The sequence below is a fragment of the Syngnathus leptorhynchus genome, chromosome 7, assembly GCF_054491065.1.
Source record: "Syngnathus leptorhynchus isolate UIUO chromosome 7, UIUO_Slep, whole genome shotgun sequence".
NCBI classification, from domain to species: domain Eukaryota; kingdom Metazoa; phylum Chordata; class Actinopteri; order Syngnathiformes; family Syngnathidae; genus Syngnathus; species Syngnathus leptorhynchus.
This window is the reverse complement of record NC_141201.1, coordinates 11,103,649-11,126,670: the sequence shown is the minus strand read 5'-3', so window position 1 is coordinate 11,126,670 and position 23,022 is coordinate 11,103,649. Positions and strand designations below refer to the sequence as shown.

General features: G+C 38.4%; 1 protein-coding gene across 2 annotated transcripts; it reads left to right on the top strand.

Annotated features, from left to right (window-relative positions):
* The first annotated feature begins 2,572 nt into the window (after window positions 1-2,572).
* vps53 (VPS53 subunit of GARP complex) lies at window positions 2,573-21,973 on the top strand. Of its 2 annotated transcripts, none has more exons than XM_085916134.1 (22): window positions 2,573-2,735; window positions 3,094-3,174; window positions 3,971-4,020; window positions 4,121-4,187; window positions 8,549-8,635; window positions 8,997-9,112; window positions 9,499-9,618; window positions 11,051-11,129; window positions 11,257-11,400; window positions 11,493-11,635; window positions 12,821-12,962; window positions 13,041-13,145; window positions 13,565-13,659; window positions 14,262-14,504; window positions 15,228-15,375; window positions 15,791-15,873; window positions 15,975-16,053; window positions 16,150-16,298; window positions 16,374-16,443; window positions 16,584-16,721; window positions 19,702-19,806; window positions 20,913-21,973. In XM_085916134.1, the coding sequence occupies exons 1-22, from the start codon at window positions 2,649-2,651 to the stop codon at window positions 21,078-21,080; spliced, it is 2,499 nt and encodes an 832-aa protein (XP_085772260.1). In that variant the 5' UTR covers window positions 2,573-2,648; the 3' UTR covers window positions 21,081-21,973. The 2 variants fall into 2 exon arrangements, with proteins under 2 accessions (XP_085772260.1, XP_085772259.1); XM_085916133.1 differs by having other exon boundaries at window positions 13,038-13,145.
* Window positions 21,974-23,022: the final 1,049 nt, after the last annotated feature.

Sequence of the window (23,022 nt, the reverse complement as noted above, 5' to 3'; positions counted from 1 at the left end):
CTCTTACTTTTGAAAAATATGAACTAAAAATAGAAAGAACGCTTTGAAACGCAAGTGTAACACACCTCCGCCAAGAGAAAACAGCAAAATGTGTCCAGTAAAAGCAGCCCTCACCTCGCCCTGTTCAGATTTTGTATCGGTGAAGAAGAGAGAAAAACATTCAACGGTTCATTTTTTTTCCAAGCACTATTGCTGTTCCTGGCACATAAAATGAACAGAAGACATTCATGAACACAAAAGATATGGTACGCCAATAGAGGGATTTTTTTTTTAAAGCAAATACCAAGCCGTTTTTATGAGTGGTTCACTTTGCATTAAATAGGCTAAATGCAAGAGTTTTGCCTTCTCTTGGCTGATCATTGATCAGTGAGCTAACAAACAAAAATAATGCTAAACAGTTTCCGTTGAATTTTGAATGATTAGATCATTTGTACCATAGCTGGAGTCATCCTCCTACGCTCCACATTTGCAAATAAAAACATTCAACCAGTCTAAATTTACCTGCCGCTGAGACAATTACAAAGCTGACATCCCTGCGGTAGAATTTGTTCTGCAGTTAAAATGAGCCATCTCTTTTATTCCTTTTTCTCATCAAAACAAATAAATCCACCATGACAGATAATCAAAGCAAAAAAAATATGTTTTCCTTGCTCCTTACATTTTTCCAGACTGATAAAAGCAGTATTCAAGTCAAGAGCTTGTCATGCTTATAGCGCAGAAGAAGGTACTCATACTACAATTAAATTATCGTTGGAGGTTTTTTTGTTGTCCACGACTCACCAGCTAATATGTATGCTTTTGAGTTTGGTGCAACATGAGAAGTTGTTGTTCCTTGATCATAATTCCCGGGATAAGCAGTGTTAATTTGTGACCTGAATTTGTCAGGCCATCTTAACACACAACATGATACGACACAGTAACGAAATGAAGCATCTTTAAACAATATATGAAAGCAAAAATATAGCAGCCCAATACTAAAATGATTATTTTCCCTTCTAATTGAGGATTCCCCCTTTAGGCTGAGTAGGGTATTTTCTGGAGATATGTTTAGCCAATTTATGGCTTCAATTAGATGCCTGAGCAGAAATATTGTGAGACTTTAAATGGCTGCCACATGCATTCTCGCATACCTTTATTTGCATGCTGACCTTCATTGGTCATTCACAAGGATTAAGCTTTTTTATGCCCAAATCTATGCACAAGCAACACAAGAAAATACAACATTAATTTGAGAAATGTTTACAATCCGACAAACCTGTAAATCTTGTCATCTATGACATTTTGGAGGCTTTCAACTTTGAAAGTTCTCGTTTACCCTTCTTGTGGTACTTAAAGTCCAACTTCCAAAGTCACGTTGCAAGCCTGATGTATCCATTTTGGAAATCCTTTCAGCCCTCTTCCAAACCGTGAATTATGCCTGAAGCGGATGATTTAGGGAGAAAGTGTTTTCAGCACATCTTACATGTAGAAGGCAGCAGTGCTGCAACATATTCACGCACATCACACTTAACTGCTTTCTGTGTGCTACTCTACTTAAGGTTATCTGATTGTGATTAAAGCCTTGAAACTTTCTTGACTGCAATTAAAACAGCTTATTCTGCATTTGGATCTACTAGGCGTTTTCATTCTCTCTCCAATCTGCCAATTGTGACATCATCAGACATAAAAGATCAGACTCACAGCTGTCATATTGCAGTGGTGCTCTCATGTGAATGCCCAGGGGGTTGTATGAAACAGATTTGAACTTGAGTGTTTATCTTAATAAAGAGGATTTGTGTCTTAGATATAGATGCATCACTTTGTCTATGAATCAGCTCCTGAGTGCTATTGGACATGATGGTATCGCTGTTCACAGACAGGTTTATTAACTGAAGTAAATCAATGATTGTGGTGGCTAAGGGGATCCAATGAGAATATCATAGGTTCGAATGCACCTTGACAAAAAAAAAAAAAATCAAATGTCATCAGTACATTGAATTTTCATTCATTCATTCATTCATTGATTCATTCATTCATTGATTCATTCATTCATTGATTCATTCATTCATTCATTCAATCAATCAATCAATCAATCAATCAATCAATCAATCAATCAATCAATCAATCAATCAATAATTACCTAAGCAATGTTGTATAATTGCAATAGTTCTCCATTTAACAGTTGATTACTGTGCTGATCATATTGGTTAATGTGAAGTAACAAATGAACGAATAAAAAACATTCACACAAATATGCCACTTGCAGAACTTGGAGTCACGCGTGCATTATGGGTAAGGTTGTTTTTTTTTTCCCCTCACAGACTTGGCTTTTAAAACTAATAGAGTAGAAAGCTGTCAATCGGACTACTGGAATAATATTTACGATCCTATGATGCGCTACTTTAAGATCTGCAGTACCATACTGCAGCCTACCGCATCAATAAACCACGCTGGAATAATATGTACGATCCTATTGTCCACTATATGGTTCTATGTGTACTTTAAGATCTGCAGTATCATACTGCAGCCTACTGCACCGATAAACCACGAATATATGAATTTTCCATTTTCCCCGATAGTTTTGAACGCCCCACAATTGCGTCACTAGATATCCCAGAAGCCATTTTACCAGGAAGTGGGAGGCACTTTGGCTGTTTAATGTTTGGACAATGATGGAGGAAGAAGAATTTGAACTTGCCGATGATTTGGAAGCAATTTTGCATCTCACACCAGAAGTGCAACTGGCGATTGAACAGGTAGCTTTTGGGACCTTTTTTTTTTTTTCGCTTGAGGTGCATTATTGACATATTTTGCGATCAAAAGGATCTGTTACTCCGTACCTGCTGGTTGTGGCACTCGTACCGTGTATTTATTATTGTCGTACACTGGCTGAAAAGTCGGCCGAATGTTCTTAATAGATGCGTTTTCTGTGCTTATTCTCGTATCCACTGACAAATGTCAACGATTTACCATAGAGCTTTTAATTAGCTAATCACGGTACAAATCATCGTCGGTCTGTTTTTTTATTTTTATATATATTTGTTTATATTTTTTAATATGTGAATATTATATGTATTAATAATAATTATGACTAACAAAGTTTGTCTTCGCAAGGTCTTTCCAAGTCAAGATCCGCTTGATAAAGCAGACTTCAATGCGGTGGAATACATAAACACATTGTTTCCCACCGAGCAGGTAAAATGACAGGAAAGGAATTTGTGTTGTTGTTGTTATTATTTTATTATTTTATTGTTGTTGTTGTTGTTCTGAACACACAAAATAGATAAGAAACAAAACATAAAGCAATAATTTTTAATAGCTTTAAAGGTTTTGAATGACTACATTTGGATTTGTGGGTATGCAATCTTTCAAGAACAATTATTAAATTTTTAGCTGCTGTTATTGAAGAATGCAAACAGTACATTTCCCAATGAAGTCAAGAGTTAATGTGATCAATAATTTATCTAGAAATATCTTTCTGAAATGTCCTGCTATCAGAACATTGCCAGAATAAAAATGACTTTAAAAAATAACATTTCAACAACAACAACAACAACAACAACAACAACCCATGCATCTTTCATTCACTCCATTTTTGATGATCGTTATTTTTTCCCGTCTGTCCGTTTTGATGCACCTTCTACGCCAATGGCCAGTCTTAGAATCTTATAATACAGTACAGGATTATTTGGACTTTTTTATTTATTTATTTTTTTATACAAAATGAATGGGTGGAAGACCCTTTCATGGGTATGAGATGTTATAACAGCCTTCTTGTGTAGGTATCCTCCATTTCCATGAGGGGGCTCTGTAAGACAATGAAAAAGAACTAAGAGCAAGATGAATCAAAAAGTTATTCAAGGTTGTGACAAACTGTTTTGCAGAAACACGATCAAATAAATATAGCATGAAACAGATGATATTTTTGAAGGCTAATATTGAAGTGCTGCCTCAATAATCACTTATTTGCTTGACTCATTTTCTCCCCTAGTCCCTTGCTAATATTGACGATGTGGTTAACAAGATACGTCTAAAAATAAGGTTAGTAGCGCTCAGTGTTTTCTGTTAATATTCTCACTCTGTAGTATTTGCAAATATAAATACACAATACAGAATATACGATCATGTGTTCCATTTGCAGGCGCCTTGATGACAACATCAGGACAGTGGTGAGGGGTCAAACCAATGTGGGGCAGGATGGCAGGCAGGTGAGTTGGCCTGTAAATTTTCCACTGGTTGTTTTCAGCCTAAAAGAGGATTTATTCTTGACTGTTAAAGACCTATTGTTTGTTAGCACTTATTGCATTTCTATCCATTACTGTTTTACACACTCACTGTTACTGAACATTTGCTCAAATATTCAGATTTGGCCCAAATAGTGGTGTTTATTCTCGGTTTAAGGAGTAAGACACATATTTTGTAATGCAAAATATTTTATCGGGTAATATAAGACAGTGCAATAATTGGGTCAAGAAACCTCCATTAAACACACATGCACTATGGAGACAACATTATCCATTTCCCGAAGTTAGGAAGCAACAAGTTGTTTTCATCTCTGGAAAAACAGAGATCCTTTTTGCTTTCCCTTTCATTCGTCCCCACTGCAATCCACGGAAAAGGACGTGATGACTCAGATTCATCCCCATTGCGCAAACTGTACCTTTTTTAGAAAAAAAAAAAAAAAAAAACATGTCTGGGAAATTTATGCCCCTGTGTATACTTCTTATGGTAAAACCCGAGGCTTTCTTGTAAGAGCATGATGGAAAAGAGCAGCCCGCTCATATTTAGTTCAAGCCTTTTCCCAACCCAGGGTTTGTGGTGTAAAAGGAACATGACACCTGAAGGTTGAGCCACGACAGTTCTGAAAAGTAGACTCAATTTGGTGTGTGTGTGTTGTCTTCTGGGCGTCTGCAGTGGTGGCCATGTCTTTTCCAGTGTGCTACTGTTTGGAAGCGGAAACACTTTAATACAACCCCTAGACAAATAACATTATCAGGTTACACAGACACAATAAGTTGAGGTTGTTTTTCCAAGGCCACGAAGCAATTCCAACATTTCCAGAGGGAAAATGTTTTCTACAGATGGAAAGAAGGAGAGGTGCTCTTTTCAAGATGAAGATTGAGACATAGGAGCCGGAATAGAATAAAATCAACGTGATCAGCAATGTTGTCTACAGCGCTTAAGCGAAATTTGACCGTTGGCTGACACCGAGGAAGGTAACTTTTATGAACTGCAGGGCTTTGTTATGCTGCAGGATTAATATTGTTGTCATGAAAGTCTGAGGTGGAGTATCGTGAAACTGAGTTTTAACCTGATCTATTGGGTTAGAAGAAAAAAAAAAACACCACCACACACAAAAAGAAAATCCTGTACACTGACTTTTGCATCATATACAACTAAATTAATGGCGTTCTCCATCACTGGTTATCTTTCCGAAATAGAATCCCACACGTGTGCCCCATTCCTAAGTTCCCATTTCCGCTCGTCTTTCCTTTGGGGTCAAACTTATAGAGGTAATCAATCCCCAAGGTTGCTTTGAACTGCTCTTGCCATGGATGGCCTCTTGACTAACCAGCGACACCTTTTGTCATGGAACTCCACGAACCTGTTCAGTATATAGTCTGCTTTGTCAATCCATGTCTTCAGAGGTCAGTGATAAACTGTCAGAAGTGTGACGTTTAGCCAACCGTGATCAGCCAGTTTGGAAGGACCCTTCAGACATGTCGCTCGTGTGCATTTGATCCTGAACATGGATGTGTGGTTGAAAAAATGTTAAGGGACCTTTTCATCAAAAAAAAGCTTCACGTTAATATTTAATGTCAAATTTGAATATTTCATATTGTCAGAAAAAAACTGTTCAGTTGTTTTACTTTTCGCACTTATCATCCCCAGGCGCTTTCTTTGACAAATCCATTTATTTCTTTATTCTGACAACGAATCAGTCCTTTTAAGCTTTTTCTGACTTCCCGGATTTGTCATCGAAAGTAACATCTGGGACACAGGCAGCATTAGTTTGTCACTTATGTGTAGCTATTCAGAAGAAAAGAATCAACTGCAACTGAGATGGCTTTTGCAGACTCCGATTGGGGCGTGGGGGTGGAGGTGGGGGCAGGAATGCCTTTTTAGTGTAACTCAGTGTTTGCATGAAATGTTTCAACCCTGTACTACTTTGAATTCATGTCAAGGAGATTTGATGACTTCTTTAGCTTTGGAAGAAGATCTTCTCTCCCCTTCACGAAAGCTCAATACCTCCTCAATGCGATGGCAGCTGCCATGTATTTCATGTTAAAGGCATACACTGTTATGTTTGTGTGGAAAGGCAGATAGCATCTCGGGCATGAAGGCGCCTGCTGGGCAGTGGTCTCCCTTTGCTTTCCTCTGGGCTAAATACAGGAAATGAGCACTAGGCAGCAAGCCAGATTGATTCGGCTGAGTCTGCATGAGTGACAATTGCAGCCTTGAAGGATCTTGGCTCCTCTGGATGTACAGATTTTCTTTAAGATCACCTACAGGGAAGCTTTTTAAAATGATGGGGCACTCCCATTCATCCAACTGCCTTTTTGATTTTATTTTAATGAGTCTTTATTCCTAGGGAATATTGAGCTGCACTAAAGAAAAGAAAATAGAACACTATAATACATTTTTAATGGTTGAAAAACATTCCCATCATAAAATGTTTAAACCTCTTCTGTTTATATCATCAAACACATATCATAAAAGGAATAATTGGTCAGTACAATTCTTAACCAGGAATTAGTCAAGCTATTCAGCAAACTTTCTTAATGTATATTTTTATGTTCATATTGCATTGCTTTCTTTCCTTTTAATAGAAATTTTCATGACAAAAAATCTTGCAATGCTAAGCATTCTTCTCATATGATGATTAGTTTTACTACTTTCTTGAGGCTACAAAGAAGCTGAACTAATGATGCAGTGAAACAAGTTTGCCTTTTTTCTTTTCTTTTTTAAAGTATGGCACCTTCTATTTCTACTGTATCTTATTTCCGAAGAGCAAAGGTAGACAATATTATATTTCAGTGTGGCCCATGTAATTGTCCCACATGTAATTAATATCAAAGCAACAACAGTTCCCAAACTTATATTTTCGTTAGAAATGTAATGTACTGTAAATGCCCTGGCCTTCCCCAAAATGCTGTGGGCTTGTGCCTTACTTCAGCTCGCAACAAGTTTCTTGAAAAAATAGTCTAAGAAAGATGTCATAGACACAGGAAAACCATAAATTACTTTCTGAGATTAATAATACCTCTTCTGTTTCCATGGTGATCTTCAATACGTAGACTTTCTTCAAATTGATTCAAAATGTAGATTTGAACTTTGCTGTTTGTATAATGTGTCTCCCTGTAACTTTAGGAAGTACAAGTTGTATTTATCGTAGAGATGCACAATTTTCTCTTTCATATTTGTGTGCAAAGCTGTACAACATTTTTGATACCCTTTTGTTAATGAACGAAAAGGGCAAAGTGGTCACAGAAATAACGGTATTTTGTTGCGCAACCTTGTGAGGTAATCACTGCAATTAGAATTTTTTTGTAGCTTCCAATGAATATTCTGGAGCAATTTTAATGATGCACCTAAAACTACCACCACTTTGTTATAATAATGAAAAATGCATTGTTAATAATCGCATAACATTTACATTACATTCACACCAGCTGCAATTAAAATCTCTTCAAAAAGGGAAAATGTCATCACAAATTTGAGGACATGCAAATGTAAGAAAAACACAGCAACGATTTTTCCACTCTAACTTTGTGTAATTTAATGAGCTCTGCCGTTAATTGGCTATCAGTAATGGCAAATTATCTCTTTAACCTTAATAGTGACAGTCCTCATGTTGAGCTTCTCATGGCCCTTTTCCCCGTATGAGTCGGTGCCCGGTCGGCCAATTAGACTGAGCCTGACATTGCAGGCAGGATTAACGGGATCATTTTTCACTTGGAGCCAGAGTTAATTGTGAGAGAGAATAAATGGGATCCCTTCAAATCAGACACAGACTTTGATAGCAGGACTATAGTTCAACCAACCACACACACAGTTTATGTTCAGAGAAAAAGACCAAATTTGAAGTCGTGTTTCACTTTATGTCGCACATTAGGCTAGTTTTATATAAATGGCTGCCAATTTGGCTCACAATCCCGTGTACTTTCGGTCAATTATGGCTGGCAGCTGTACGTTTTAGTTTTGATTATTGCTAACATTACCCTGATTGGCGTAGCAACCGACCTCACCCCTTGTGCCGCAGCTCCGGCTCACTCCCAAAGTAAATCACCCCATCCCCCAACATTATGGTGAATTGAATTATAACAAAATCAAAACTGACTCGGTTTTATAAAACCTTCATCAAATTAGATTTGTGAAAACGTTTGACCCTACAGATGATGTAATAAGGATCTTTTGTATTTGAGATGGTTTCATTGTCAAGAAGACATTTTTATTTTCTTATTCATTTGTAAACTGTGAATTGACTTCCCAGTTCCTTTTTCTACTCCTTAATATTTTCAAACACCTGAATAACTATTTTTAATAATGAGGTATTTTATTTATACAGGCTTTGGAAGAGGCCCAGGTAGCAATTCAGCAGCTTTTTGGAAAAATCAAAGACATCAAGGACAAAGCAGAGAAGTCTGAACAAATGGTATGTACGTACACACATTGCCAACAATTTGCACCTTTCGTTAAAAAAGAATAAATATCAGTGGGTCGCCTTTCTGAGTTTGTGTTTGTGTGTCTCGGGAAACAATTTAATGGAGTGAGTAAAGGAATGATTGAAAGTGGGGGGGGGGGGGGTAGACCCTCCCTCAAGATTTGTAAGCAATTAATTCTCAGACCAGCATGTCTGTTTGCTCTTTATCTGAGCTTTATATCAGCATCTGAAAACACATTTCCTTGCCTGCTGTGTTCAGCTCAGTATGTTTTCACAGTTTCTATTTGTTTTTTTGTCCTTCCCTTATCTGTGACTTGGCCAACCTGCTTGACTCCTTTCTCTTCTTCCTTAGGTCAAGGAGATTACCAGGGACATAAAGCAGTTGGACCATGCCAAGCGCCACCTCACTACATCTATCACCACACTGAACCACCTGCATATGTTAGCGGGAGGTGTAGACTCTTTAGAGTGAGTACTTTACATGTTTATTGCAAAAAAAAAAATGCTGTCACAATATGCTGATGTAGATAAATGGCTCTTCACTGATAAAGTAATTTCTTTTATATCCACGACTCCCTTGTAGACTTGTTTTATTACTGATATGATCTCAAGATACGATAAATCATCTCAAGCAGTTAATGTTTAATACAATAAATTTAGCTGATTTACTGCCGACGGCTCAGGACTGATTTGTTTGTCCTGACTTTTTGTAGAAAAGGAAACTTTTGATGACAATCCTTTCTATGTGCATCCTAATTGTTTGACGGTGATAATTTAAGTTATTAATCATTCTGCTGAATTATCCTTGACAATGACATCCAAAAAATAATCTCAAGTATGTATGCGTGTTCCAGGGCCATGACGAGAAAAAGACAATACGGCGAGGTGGCCAATCTCCTGCAAGGAGTTGTCAACGTACTTGAGCATTTCCACAAGTATATGGGCATACCGCAGATCAGACAGCTCTCTGAGAGGTAACCTCATCCTCAACACAGATATGCACAGTGGCTCACATCTTGACTGTACTGCAAAATCCTTCGAGGCTGTGCATCTTGTATGACAAGTTATGGCCTCATTTTACAGCAACTCTAGAAACAGATGGAACATAGCTAACTCCAGATTCAGAGTAGTAGGAGTGATCCACCAAATCAGGAAAGATGGCCATCTGTTCAGTTTTGACCAAGGTGTGGCAGACAGTGTTGAATAGCAAACAACAGCTGCATGGAAGGACTGACTCTTCAGGAGAAACAGATGATGGGAAAGTCAAGAAATATGAGAGGGGGGGAGTAGTGATTGCAGAGAAACTCAAAAGTACAGGTTAATAGTGTGAAGCAGAACAAATGCACCATCTAAGATATTTTAGTACAGATTCGAGGATTGGACAAACAACTTGTTATACTATAAACTCTCATCAAAACATGGACTTTTGAAAGCTCAAAAAGCAATTTTGAGACTGAACAGAAAGAAATCACACTTGGAGGGTTACATTACAAATGCATTTGGCTGCTGTGTGACAACTACCTGATGACATTTCTTCATTTACAATTTTATTGTGACTGACATTTCTCTAGCTTTTTTTTTTAAATTTGGCTGAAGGAAATAGTGAACCTCTGGCATTCTTAATCCAAAGTGTAATTAGCTATATATATATATATATATATATATATATATATATATATATATATATATATATATATATATATATATATATATTTTTTGTATATCATTAGAACCAATCACTTTTTACAGTATCTTTAAAGTGTCTAACATTTAGAGGGTCCATGGTGGAATATAATTTGTTCAACCAAGCGTTTTCGAATTAATCTTGGGTGTGTGTCGGTCTGCAGGCAAAATAAACAAATCTTTAACTTCTGTGAATTTATGCTCAGCGTTGTTGAAAAATACTGGTTTTGTTTCGTTCTATTCATCTGAGCATTAGCCTGAAAAACGTGAATTTGTTTTTGAAATTGCTGCTTAAGTGCATGCTTCGATAGTTGCATTTCGCACTCAATTGCACACTTTGCAAGAATCAGTACCCTCCTGTGGCGGCATGACACAAAAAATAAAAACAAGAGGCAAAACATACTTGTGGAGCCAAAGGACTTGCTGATGTCTCAGATCATGTCAAGCACAATGATGGTTTTAAGTTGAAATGCACTTTTGAGAAAATATTTGGAGGTGGCGTCAGTTTTTTGTGACACACTGTTTCGGACTCTGAATGACCTTTACTTATCAGTCTGAGACATGACACAACTGACATCTACGTGATAACTTGAGTCTTTGATTTGAGTTTACAAATCTTGCAAACAATTTCAGACAAAATGGATGAATGGGAGCATAGACAAATATGACACATTTCTACAACTCTGACACTTCTGTTGTGAATTTGGTCTTGGACTTGTGTAGAGTAAAAGCAGCACAGAGTGAGTTGGGCACTCAGATCCTGGCAGATTTTGAAGAAGCCTTCCCATCTCAGGGCTCCAAGGTAAACACCTGCCTTGTGTCATCTTTTGAAAAGTCTTTTCAGATCCCTTAAGTTTTTTGGCTTTTATCAAAATAAAAGAAAATGTGTTTGTGATTCCCCCCCCCCACACACACACACACACACACAGAGGCCCGGCGGGCCAAGTAATGTGTTGCGGGATGCCTGTCTGGTTGCAAATGTTCTTGACCCACGCATCAAACATGAGATAATCAAAAAGTTCATCCGGCAGCATCTTTCAGAATACCTTGTGCTCTTTCAGGAGAACCAAGATGTAAGTAAACATTCATTAACAAAGCTTTATAGTTTGGCTTTAATAATTCATGTGATATTGTGCATGAAAAAGGCCTCTACTAAATTTTTTAGGTCGCATGGCTAGACAAGATCGATCGCCGCTATGCTTGGATCAAGCGGCAACTAGTCGACTATGAAGAAAAATATGGACGCATGTTTCCAGAGGAGTGGTGCATGATAGAACGTATTGCAGTGGAATTCTGCCATATCACCAGGTAGATTTATCACCACTTTTTATTCATCTATTATTACATAAATTGTAAATAAATGCTATTATCAGGGATGAGAATTTTCTGCGGATCCGCGGATTTCCATTTTTTTTCCTCCAGTCGAAAGTATCATTTTTGTGAATCGTGTAAATCCGATGAAATTTTTTTTTTTATATATGGGGGGTAGGGAAGCGGAACATTAAGGTGCACATCGAAACAAAACAAAACAAAAAAACTGTGCTTTTTTACTTGTCTCTATATATAGAGATCGGCCGGTCGGCCGAACCCCGGTCAACCCCCTAGACCCCCGGCCGGCTACCTTTCAGTGTTTTTGCACATTTGCCATTCACATCCATGTATTATTGTTGTAAAACACAATATCTCTTACTGTATTTTTATAACTTGGAGGCGGGTGGCTCACTTGACCACAAAATGGGAGTGTGCAGCAGAGTTCTTTGCCGCATCGCTTAGGAAACCCCTACATCTGTCGATCATTCAGATAACAAAGATTTAAGATCCCTGCATGGCCTGCGTTTTATAACCACCATGTAGGAGGTTCTAAAAAGCAGTTCCATTAAATGGCACAGCCCCAAAAAAAGTCTAATGGAAAACTGACCACTCAGGGTTGAGCACGGCCATTTCAGTGTAGAACCGGGACAATAGAAAAGTGGTTCAAGATCACCCTACTCCCTTAATAAACACCTGCCTTACCCCAAACACTTGTGTTTTTCCACTCCACTGAGTCCACCTTTGTTCTTAACAAAACCAAACTCCACCAACTAGAAGTGTTGTCAGCCAGGTTTCTTTGGGGATCACTTGACGTTGACAGACTTCAATAGTTATCCATCATATTGGAGCCCAGATGTTAGGAGCTAAGCGCCGAGTGCATTGTGAGTCTCGCATGCTAGTGATGCCTGCCACATTTATGCAAAATGTCATTTCAGACTTATTTTTCTATATGTACCCAATTGTCATTTCAAGTCATTGGCTCGGTGTCTATCGCCCGCAATTTGCAGTGACTACTGCACTTCAATGAAAGTGGAAATAATCCATCACCCCCCTTTTTTTTTTTAATGTATATATATATATATATATATATATATATTTTGTCAGTCACAGGGCATAATTGCCCGAGACATTTTGAAAGGAAAAAGACTAAATTGAAAAAAAGCATCTTTTTCCCCCCAAAAGAGCGGAGCTTTCCAAAGTAATGAGAACACGAGCCAAGGAGATTGAAGTGAAGCTGCTTCTGTTTGCCATTCAGAGGACTACAAACTTTGAAGGTCTGCTGGCAAAACGTTTCACAGGATGCACATTGACCGATGCCCCTGTGGTAAGAGTAAGCACACTCAGACAGACCTCTGTTGGAGATTGACAATATAACCAAAACATGTATTTTTCTCTGCAGCAGAAGAGGCCAGAGAGCCCTTTAGATCCCTCGAACCCTTTCTTGGAGGATGATCAAGGTGAAGATGAGGGTACTGAGAAAAATGACAAAGATGGGGATCTGACAAAGGTGAGATAAGCTTCAATAAAAATTTGAAGAATGGTGCAGCAAATGAACGGCTTTTTACTGGCTAACAAGCTTTATGCCACTTGGATATATAGTTAAGAATGGCCTGGATACTTTATGTGCAAATTTATTTTCTTTTTTAAATTTCAAAGGTGGGGCTGATAGTTTTTGTGTTGTGTATATATTTGCAAAATTTTATTTTTGATTGGCTGTTTTTAAAATCAGTCATTTGGCGACTGGAAAAGTGAAGTTTTCAATAAGCCAATCGTTTTGCAACTGCCCCCGTAAAATAAAAGAAAAGCTCATTACTGGTGATGGACAGTTTAGGTGGTAATTGAAATGTTGACATTTTAACAACCACAGTGAACTGTCAAATTGTAATCAGGCATATGTATTAATATCTGTTTCTTGCATTCCTATAGCCCAGAAAACCCAAAGCTCCTGAGAATCCTTTTCATGGCATCGTCTCCAAGTGCTTTGAGCCTCATCTGTATGTCTACATAGAATCCCAAGACAAGTGAGCAACATATGTATACAGTCGCATGTGTATAAAGTTGACACGTGCACGTTCCCGATTCCTCCTTATTCACTAACACACTTTCACTCCTCTTGTGCTCCACCTCACTGACTTGTCTGTCTTTCCATCTCTTGTTCCTGGACATGCCACTGACTTAGTTGTGGCAGAAATGTTTCCCATTAGCTACACGACCACAGACGCTGAGAGAGCGAGAGTGCTTGAATAAATTGCTGCCTCAGCAACCGCTTTTTATTTTTATTTTATTTTTTTAAATCTCCACCTCTTCATTTTTTTTTATACCCCCCTTTTTACTCTGCTCCTGCCTTGTTTGTTGGCTTTCTTCTTTTCTCTTCCCTTCCCCATATTTTCCCTCTGTTACTGCCACCAGCCTCCATTTTTTTCCCCCTAATAGTCCATCCTTTCCGCAGGCCATTGTGGTTTTCTCTGAAAATGACTAAAGTTTCAGAAGAGCTGTGATTGCATGGTTGTTTTGCGCAATTTTAAATGCTGTTCGTCAGTCCTCACTTCTATTATATCCAAACTATAATTTTTTTTATATGCTTGCCTGTTAATCCATCTGGTACTGTCTGTGCTTCTTGTAGGAACTTAGGCGAACTAATAGACAGATTTGTGGCTGACTTCCGAGCACAGGGCCCACCCAGGGTTGCCACAGACGAGGGCGGTGCTGTGCTGCCAAGCTGTGCTGACCTCTTTGTCTATTACAAAAAGTGCATGGTCCAGTGCTCCCAGCTGAGCACCGGAGAGCCCATGATTGCCCTCACAACCATCTTTCAGAAATTCCTGCGAGAGTATGCCTGGAAGATCCTCTCAGGCAATTTGCCTAAGTAAGAACACATTAGTTCTGTTCAACTAAACCATAATTTCATCCACATTTGTCACACCCATATGTGGTCTTTCTTTTAGTGTGGTGATAAAACCATAAGGGACTTCATTTTGAAAAGGAATAGCAGTCCTTGCCATGTTTTAATGGGTAGCAATAACATGGGAATTGAAGTGATGCAATGGCAATAACGCGCAAATTGTAGTAAAATTATTTGGGTCACTAGCCGCACAAGAAATCATCACTGACAGGTCTACGTACGCAATTTTGCTGTTAGGTGTTGCAAATATGCGAACATGCTAATTATACATATGCACTCGCTGACTAATGTAAGCCATATTGTGGGCCATATGAAATCACTCAAACATACTCCTCAAGGGAACGCTCAGGCCCGCTTGTCTATTGTCACGAGTTATGACCTCATGTTTCAAGGTTTTTTCTTGAGAGCCGCTTGATTTACACAGTCGTTGATCACATCACTGTCTTTTGGCTATTAACAATAAAATTCTTGCCGTAGTGTCTCTACACTTGGTTGCACACTATTCATCGTGCCATCATAGTCTGAACTTGAAAACAAAGGAGAATCCAATATCTAAGACTTAAAGACTTCAAATACTTATATTCTGAAACTATACCATTTGCTATGATAACACTGCTACTACCAGACTCTTGCAAGGTAATGCTTCACTTTTTTTGTCACTCAGTCACTGTGTATATCCATCTCCAGGTCAAGCAGTAACAGTGGTGTTCTGACCATCAGCAGTCTGCTGAAAGAAAAAGAAGGTTCGGAAACGGCCAAGTTCACCGTCGACGAGCTGTGCCTTATCTGTAGTATCCTTAGCACTGCCGAGTACTGTCTTGCTACCACGCAACAGGCATGTACATTTAAAATTTGTATATATATATTTTTTTTTTATATAAATGCTGCTCAGGTGTAAGGATTTCAATGGGGAGCAAATTGGTGGATTTACGTTCACTTAAATTGGAATCCAAATTTACTCAACCCAAATGTCCACTGAGACACTATTAGATAGATGATTCTTGTTTTTACTTGTATTTTGCCTTGTTTTACTATGTTGTCTGCAGACAGGTCAGCATTGCAAATGAATCTGTTCTCAATTGCCTTGCCTCGATAAGTAAAGTTCAATGAAAGAAAAAAAAAAAGTGTCAGTCCTGATTACAACATTGCCTAAAAGTATTTTTGTAGACAGGTTGGTCATACGGATGTGGCTGTTAAATATTTTTGTAATACTTTGCTAAATCTTGTATTTACATGTGCTTTTTTTACAGCTTGAAGAGAAACTAAAAGAAAAAGTCGATAAAATTCTTGTGGAGAGAATTAATTTGACTGGGGAAATGGATACATTCAGCACGTATGTAGCAAATATAATACTCTACTGTTCCTAAATAGCAGCGTGCCTTTGATTTGCTAGCTCATTATATTTGTGTCTTCTCTTTTTTACAACTGCACTAGCGTGATCTCTAATAGTATCCAGTTACTTGTTCAAGATCTTGATGCCGCCTGTGACCCTGCTCTCAGTGCAATGAGCAAGGTCAGAAGCACTGTTAAATTTACATTCAAAAACATTTTTGTAAAATATGATTTGCTTATTATGATGACTGTGTATGTGAATTCCTTTTCCTCTCAGATGCCGTGGCAGAATGTGGAGCATGTCGGTGACCAAAGTCCTTATGTGACTTCAATCATCATGCACATAAAGCAGAATGTTCCCATCATCAGAGACAATTTGGCCTCCACACGCAAATACTTCACGCAGTTCTGCATCAAATTCACAAAGTAATAGCCATGAAATGGTACATTAATTATGAAGTGAAGATAGATTATTTGAATGTTGTCATTTCTCTTTTCTAGCTCTTTCATCCCCAAATTTATCAATCACTTATTCAGATGTAAGCCTATCAGCATGGTGGGAGCAGAACAAGTACGTGCGTGCTCATTACCAAATTCCAGCTGCATTTTAGTTATCATCTTAAACGCATTGCTACTGTAGCTCTGCCTGTAGGTGCTTCAGCTCTATATCTTTCTGGCCAGCTTTTCATTTTGTGTATTCCTTCCAACAAGCTCCTTCTGGACACACACTCCTTAAAGACGGTGCTGCTAGATCTACCCTCCATAGGTTCCCAGGTACTTCGCAAGGCACCCGCCAGCTACACTAAGATTGTGGTGAAGGGCATGACCCGTGCAGAGATGATACTTAAGGTGAGCAACTGTGGTAAGACTCCTTAAGTGCAGTGGTGTTAGATTGACATGATTCTATACAGAGTCCCTTTAGGTTTTAAACATGCCATGCCTAGGCTGCCTTTCTTGGGTGAATTTTGAAAATAAACCTTTGGTAGGTTTAAATAGTTTACTTTTACCACATAAACTTAGAATTACTTTGTTCACATCTACACTATCAGAGCCACTCAACTGTAATGGGACACTTCAGATGTTATGACAGATCGAACCAGTGTAGATAAATGTATGCCTGTCGTGTCGACGAAAGACTCAGTTTCTGACCTTTAAAGGCTTGGAACGTTCCACTTTTAATGAGGTTGGCATATTTCTGTTGCCCATATAACTGCTCTTATGTTGAAACTGATGTATTGTTAGAAACTTTATTCATGGCAGAACAAGAATAGCTTTGCACCTCTTGTCTGGTGTCCAACGGAATGAGGCACTGAAAAATGAAGAGAATAATCTTTAATGTCCCCTTGAGGAAAGGAATTTGCTCTTTTAATCCTTTATCGAAGACTTATTTAAATACTTGGAAATTCTATGTTTTATCCCCATGAAATTAATCCATGACAAGTCTTTGTTTTAGTGGCAGCTAAAAATATCACTATCTTTATAATACTTACACCCTGGCTTGCCATGGTGGTACAGTTGTATGTACTCACCCGTACTTCCCTAGGTGCCCCCCCCCCCCACCCTCCATCTTCCCACATTGCAAAAACATGCTTGTAAATTGTCCTTATGTACAAATGTGACTGTGATGCTTGGTTGTGTTTTTTTTACTATTAGACTCAAATCTTGGCCGTCTACTAGCATAGCCCTCCCCTCAACCCATGGTCTTGAATTAAATAAACGGTACAAAATGGGTGAATGATAATACACCACTAAAATGTAATTGTCTTATTATTTGTAATGTATTCTTTTCTGCTTGGTTGTGATAAATAGCATTGTTGTTCTGAATTATAGCAAGGCATTTGGCATCCAATTTATCTTAAAATGGTTCCTGCCTTATAAAGTGGCAGTGGCGGATCTGGCATGAATGACTCCCTGGGCGGGCAGCCATGTTGAATACCCCCACGCACTCTTACCAAAGAAAGCCAAACAGTGCACAAAGTACAAAACATTACGTTATAATTATTCTCTAATCGCAATTTTCTTTACCAGACAATAAGAACATAAACAAGTATCTGTATTGAAGAATTTATTGAACTCACATAGTACAAAACACAGCATGTGCTTTGGGTGTAGTTTTTCACTGCAAAGAGTAATTGTGAAAGTTGAGATAAGTTGGCCTCGTCGCAACCTCCCATGTCACATCAAAGCGGGGGGGGGGGACTGCCCCGGATTGCGCCACCCTTATTAACAGTCTCTGGGGTAAAGAAAAATGCCCACACCCACAAAGTGAATGCCCCGTCTGTCTTTTGAATTTGGTGGGACTCCCATGAGCCCTTCTTTCCTTCCGAAGGTTGACCTTGATTGTGCTGTATTGTCTTGATGGCGATCAACAGACTTGCTTGAGTTGTACAATTTTTACCGACAGCTTGACAACCAGTGAGGTTATCTATATCTATTTATTCTCTCAATATTGAAGACATTTCATCTCAGTTTTGACAATTTAAATGTACCATAGTGTTTCAGATAAAGAAATAAGATTTTTGTCACCTTAGGATAACACTGAAAGAACAGCTTTTTCAGACATTTGAATAATTGTATTAGATAGGGTTTAAAGCATACATCCTAGGAAAATTTAATGACTTGAGACACATTTTAGAAGACCAAACCAATGTTGAAATGTTTTTTCAGCCCACTTGCTTGCGGTATAAGGCTGCCACTCTGGATTCTATTCTTGTTTGGTTACTTTGTATGAAAATTTATAAAAAGGCCTGCTATAAATAGAACTTAATTGGTTTGATGCTATCCAGTTTGCACACTTGTCTTGTGTCCATCTCGTCTGCTGGCTGCGGAAGCCATTCTCCTTAGTTTTAAAGATTGTCTGCTTCTTGTGTACAATGAGGTTGTTTTGTGAGCCACTTATGTTTGGAGTTTTCCGACTGTCTGAGGCTTGCTCTCCTAGCTGGTGCAACACCAGGCTGTGAGACTTGGCTGTTTTCCACGCTTCCATCCCAGACCAATATCACTCCAGTGTTCACTTGTGAAGGTCTCCTCTGGGGACGATTTAAAAAGCAACCCCCATCCCCACCCTTGTTTCACCCTCGCTTTATCACACTGCCTTTTTTGTATTACATTCTTATACTTGCTTATATTCTCACAATACCCACAGGCCTTTTCTTTGGCCCAGCTCCAGCACAGTTGCTAAATAAATCACTTGGTCAGCAGGGCAAGTATGAAAGCTAAGAATTCCACACAATCCCAAGCCTTTCATGACGGATCACTTCTCAAATTCTTTTAATTCCTTCACAGAGGCTTTTTTGTACACGTCTGGAGTAACAAGGGTTAAAATGAGAAAACAAATAGACATTTGTAGTGCTGGCCCATTTTCATGTTTGTGTGTGTGTGTGCGCATGCTAAAGGAAGAGAAGAGGGTCTTGTCTGTCAGCCATGTGTGGCTGGAACAAATGCCCTCTGATCCAAGCTTTCCACCTACATTATTTTGTTGTTGGACACTATTCCATAAGACCAGTTCAACATTTTTACGAAATCTTTCATTCTATCCGCTTTAAATGATTAACGGTAAGGTTAATTGTTGCGCAACCAAATGTGCTTACTAACTTGTAGTTGTGGTTTAAAATGTGCAATGCAGAATAGTTAAATATCAACTTCATTTGCGAGCAGTTGTGTCACATTTGAACCCCCTACCACATTTGCCTGATTTAGGTCACAGCTGCACCATATGGGATCATTTAAAGATTTCTTGGGTCGTACCATGATGGCTCACGGGAAAAGAGGGGGTGTCAAAACAAACTTTTAGACTACTATGTTTTTTTCTGTTTTGTTTTTTTTGTAGGTGGTGATGGCCCCACATGAACCACCCGTAGTGTTTGTGGATAACTACATCAAGCTCTTGGCTGATGGCAATCCTGAGACTTTCCAGAAAATACTTGAAATGAAGGTTTGTCGCTTTGCCCAGTTGTTTCAAATCATTTTGAATGCTTTATGTAGACAAATGTATATTGCTCCACAAAAACAGTCAGGTGAGTGCAGGCATACTATGCCAGTACAGTGGAGTCTCGGTTTTCGACCACAATCCGTTCCAGAAGGCTGTTTGCGAAGTGAATTGTTCGAATTCCGAATCATGTTTTCCCATTACAAATAATGGAAAAAAATTGCATCCATTCTAAGCAAAAAAACAACAAAACAAAAAAATACACCTTTTTTAAAGCATTTTTTTCATTTGCGCATTTTTGTCCGATCGCGCAACTGCAGCGCACCGCCGAACACGCAACCGTAGCGCGCCGCCGACCGCGAAACTGCACTGCGCTGGTCGCATTGTTGTGACAGAGCGGTTGCTAAAATTTAGAAAATATTTTTAAAGTCCTGATGTACTTTCCAAAATGTAAGTGGACCTCAGTGCGCAGGGAGCTTACTTTGGTCCAATCGCGCAACCGCAGCGCACCGAGCGCTCACTGTCGCATTGCTTTAGGAGTGTCTTTGTGTTTTAGGATGGCTGATGATTAGAGTTGATGCAATCCTCAAAGTAGCGTAGTGATGAGAATTCCAGTTCTTTTAGGTGAACTGAATCTTTAGAATCAGTTCACTCAAAAGATTCGTTCAAACAAATCTTTCAACAAATTTTTCAACAACAAAAAAGAAATTGAAACGGTAAACTGTCTATATGGATGCACACTACCTGGTGTTCAAGATACATTTACTAAACTGTTGAATGTGCAACACCCACAAGTGTGTTGCAGCAACAAAATGTAATGTTAACAGCGCAGTAATAATAACACTTGAGTGTTTAAATGAAGAATGAATGATTGTTCATGCCAACACTATAAAGTGTGCGGAAAAATCCCCTATGCCTTTTTACCTTGAATTCAGAAAATTATTACATTGGAAAATTTCTGTTGAAAACACTTTTCTTTCATTAAAGCCATTTCAGACAGCTCTTATAAAACAGGGTAAAACGTGAGAAAACTGCCAAAATTATATTTAATTTTATAATGATTTGAATCATTTGAATATATGTTGATCAAATGTCTTTTTTTGGCTTCTTAGGGTTTAAAACGTGGTGAGCAGAGCAGCATGCTGGAGCTCTTCAGACAAAGGTTACCCACACCACCCTCCGGGGCCGACAGCAGCACATCCTTGTCTTTCAGTGCCCCCACCCCTGAGCAGGAGTCCTCCCGGATTCGCAAACTAGAGAAGCTCATCAAGAGACTGTAAAACCAAGATGTGTGCTGCTTGGCTGCACCCTTAAATTATTGTTAAAGGAGCTGTATCATGTTAATTAAGCTGAACTATTTGCATGTATGAAACTATTATTTTTGGCACATTTGCTATCTAATTTCTTATTATGAGCTATTTTGAAGTAAGGCGACAGGTTCACTAAAACCCCGCCTCCACTGTACTCACATACATCTGTCAGTGACGTGCGTTCAATGACCTCTCGCAAAGTAGGACAACTCAAAATTACGTAGAAAATGCTTTTTTTTAATGCAACAAATAGCAATCACCAGTACGTGAGCGCATTGTAAGGAGTATGTGGAAAGACTATAATTTATTTGATGCACCAAAATCGGAACAGCCGCATGTCAACTCAGGATGCAAGGACAGCTGCTTTGAGAAACCGGGTGTGGCTCCTCACCATACGACGTCACAGAGTGAGAAGCTGTTTTTTGTCTTGTTTTGGGCGTGGCTGGTGTTTTGGGTCAGGAATTAGCATTTTAACATGGCTAAGATAGAAGAGATGAGTCAATTTTCCATCACAGAAAAATAAACCCAAGTTCATGGTGGGTTATGAAGAAACTTCCTTGAGACTTGCGTTTGGTACATCAATTCCTTTATGTGCAATTTCCTTAGCTCTGTGTTCACACAATGGTTATGCATTGATCAGTATATTGCACAATGAACTGCACTCAAAAGAATGGATGTTGTTTTTGTTATCTGTAGAGTACAGGCCAATTCATCCAAGTTAAATTATGGTTTCTAATGATGATAAATGACTGCAGCTGTAGGGTCATGGAATTATATGACATATCGGGATATATTGATTGGAAATATTTATGCTTGTCTTTCATTCATTTTTGAATCCGAAAATAAAAGGTTATTCCCCTTTATTGGGTCTCTGGGGGAATATTCTGCTGACTGTCTAGACATATACACGTACACAATTGAGAACTACTCATTTTAGGCACATTCCTTCCTTAAGGAAAACAATATATTCGTGGTGATGTACGGCAAGTTGTGAACATTACTAATCATAACCACAGATGAGTCCTTGTGCTTTATGAACGGTTATATGCCACATTCAGTTCCATCTTTTGAAAAATATCAATGAGGAAAGATGATATTAATGTTTATGAGCCATGTTGGACAGTGCTCCTTTCTAACCATCAATTGACATACTGCTTGTGTAGTTTTTATTTTAAACTTGACAAGTAGTACGTGTGAATATTTAAAATCAAGAAAAAGAGACAAGTTACAAGCCAAGATAAATTTCTCTGTGTTTGGTAAATACCATGAATAAAAAATTGGTTGGTTACAATGTTGGAATTTGTGACTTTAATCATCCCTGGAGTGCATAGATTCCCATGACTGATAGCTTCCCACAGCTAGTTTCAGCAATGAGCTAGTTAGTGAACTTGTTTTTAGTATCTTTATGTTATACTAAGACATTAGGACAGTTTCTACAATTGTACAATAGGTGCATGCCACCAGTATTCAAATCTGAATGAAACGTTTAATAGAAGTGTAGGTGTCCACCTGTAATTAAGAGTTTAGATGCATTATATGTACTAGTCAGAAATTATAGCTTTTAATGTGAAATCACTCATTTATTATGTTCTTCGGTTTTAGTAATTTGGCAATTGACATAATTTTAAAAACAGCGTAACGTCCACTTTGAATTAGATTGAAAATCTGTATGAGTTAAATTCTAATGATCCCTGGACCTACTTTACCAACCCATTTTTTTGGGTTTTCATTTTCTGCTAGTTTTCGAGTCCTAATGTCACTTTTGTCTTCCGTGTGTGCAAAACTTGCCGTTTTTGTTTGTTTGTTTGTTTGTTTGTTTGTTTGTTTGTTTGTTTGTTTGTTTGTAATGAGTTGACTGTTGACAGAAACTACACTACTAACTTTAATACTTTAATCTAACCCTCAGTCATCT

Coding starts and splice junctions, on each gene's coding strand:
- vps53 (XM_085916133.1), top strand. CDS start 2,649: ATGATGGAGGAAGAAGAATTTGAACTTGCCGATGATTTGGAAGCAATT. Junction 4,021..4,120: donor AAGATACGTCTAAAAATAAG/GTTAGTAGCGCT, acceptor TTCCATTTGCAG/GCGCCTTGATGACAACATCA. Junction 11,401..11,492: donor TCTTTCAGGAGAACCAAGAT/GTAAGTAAACAT, acceptor TAAATTTTTTAG/GTCGCATGGCTAGACAAGAT.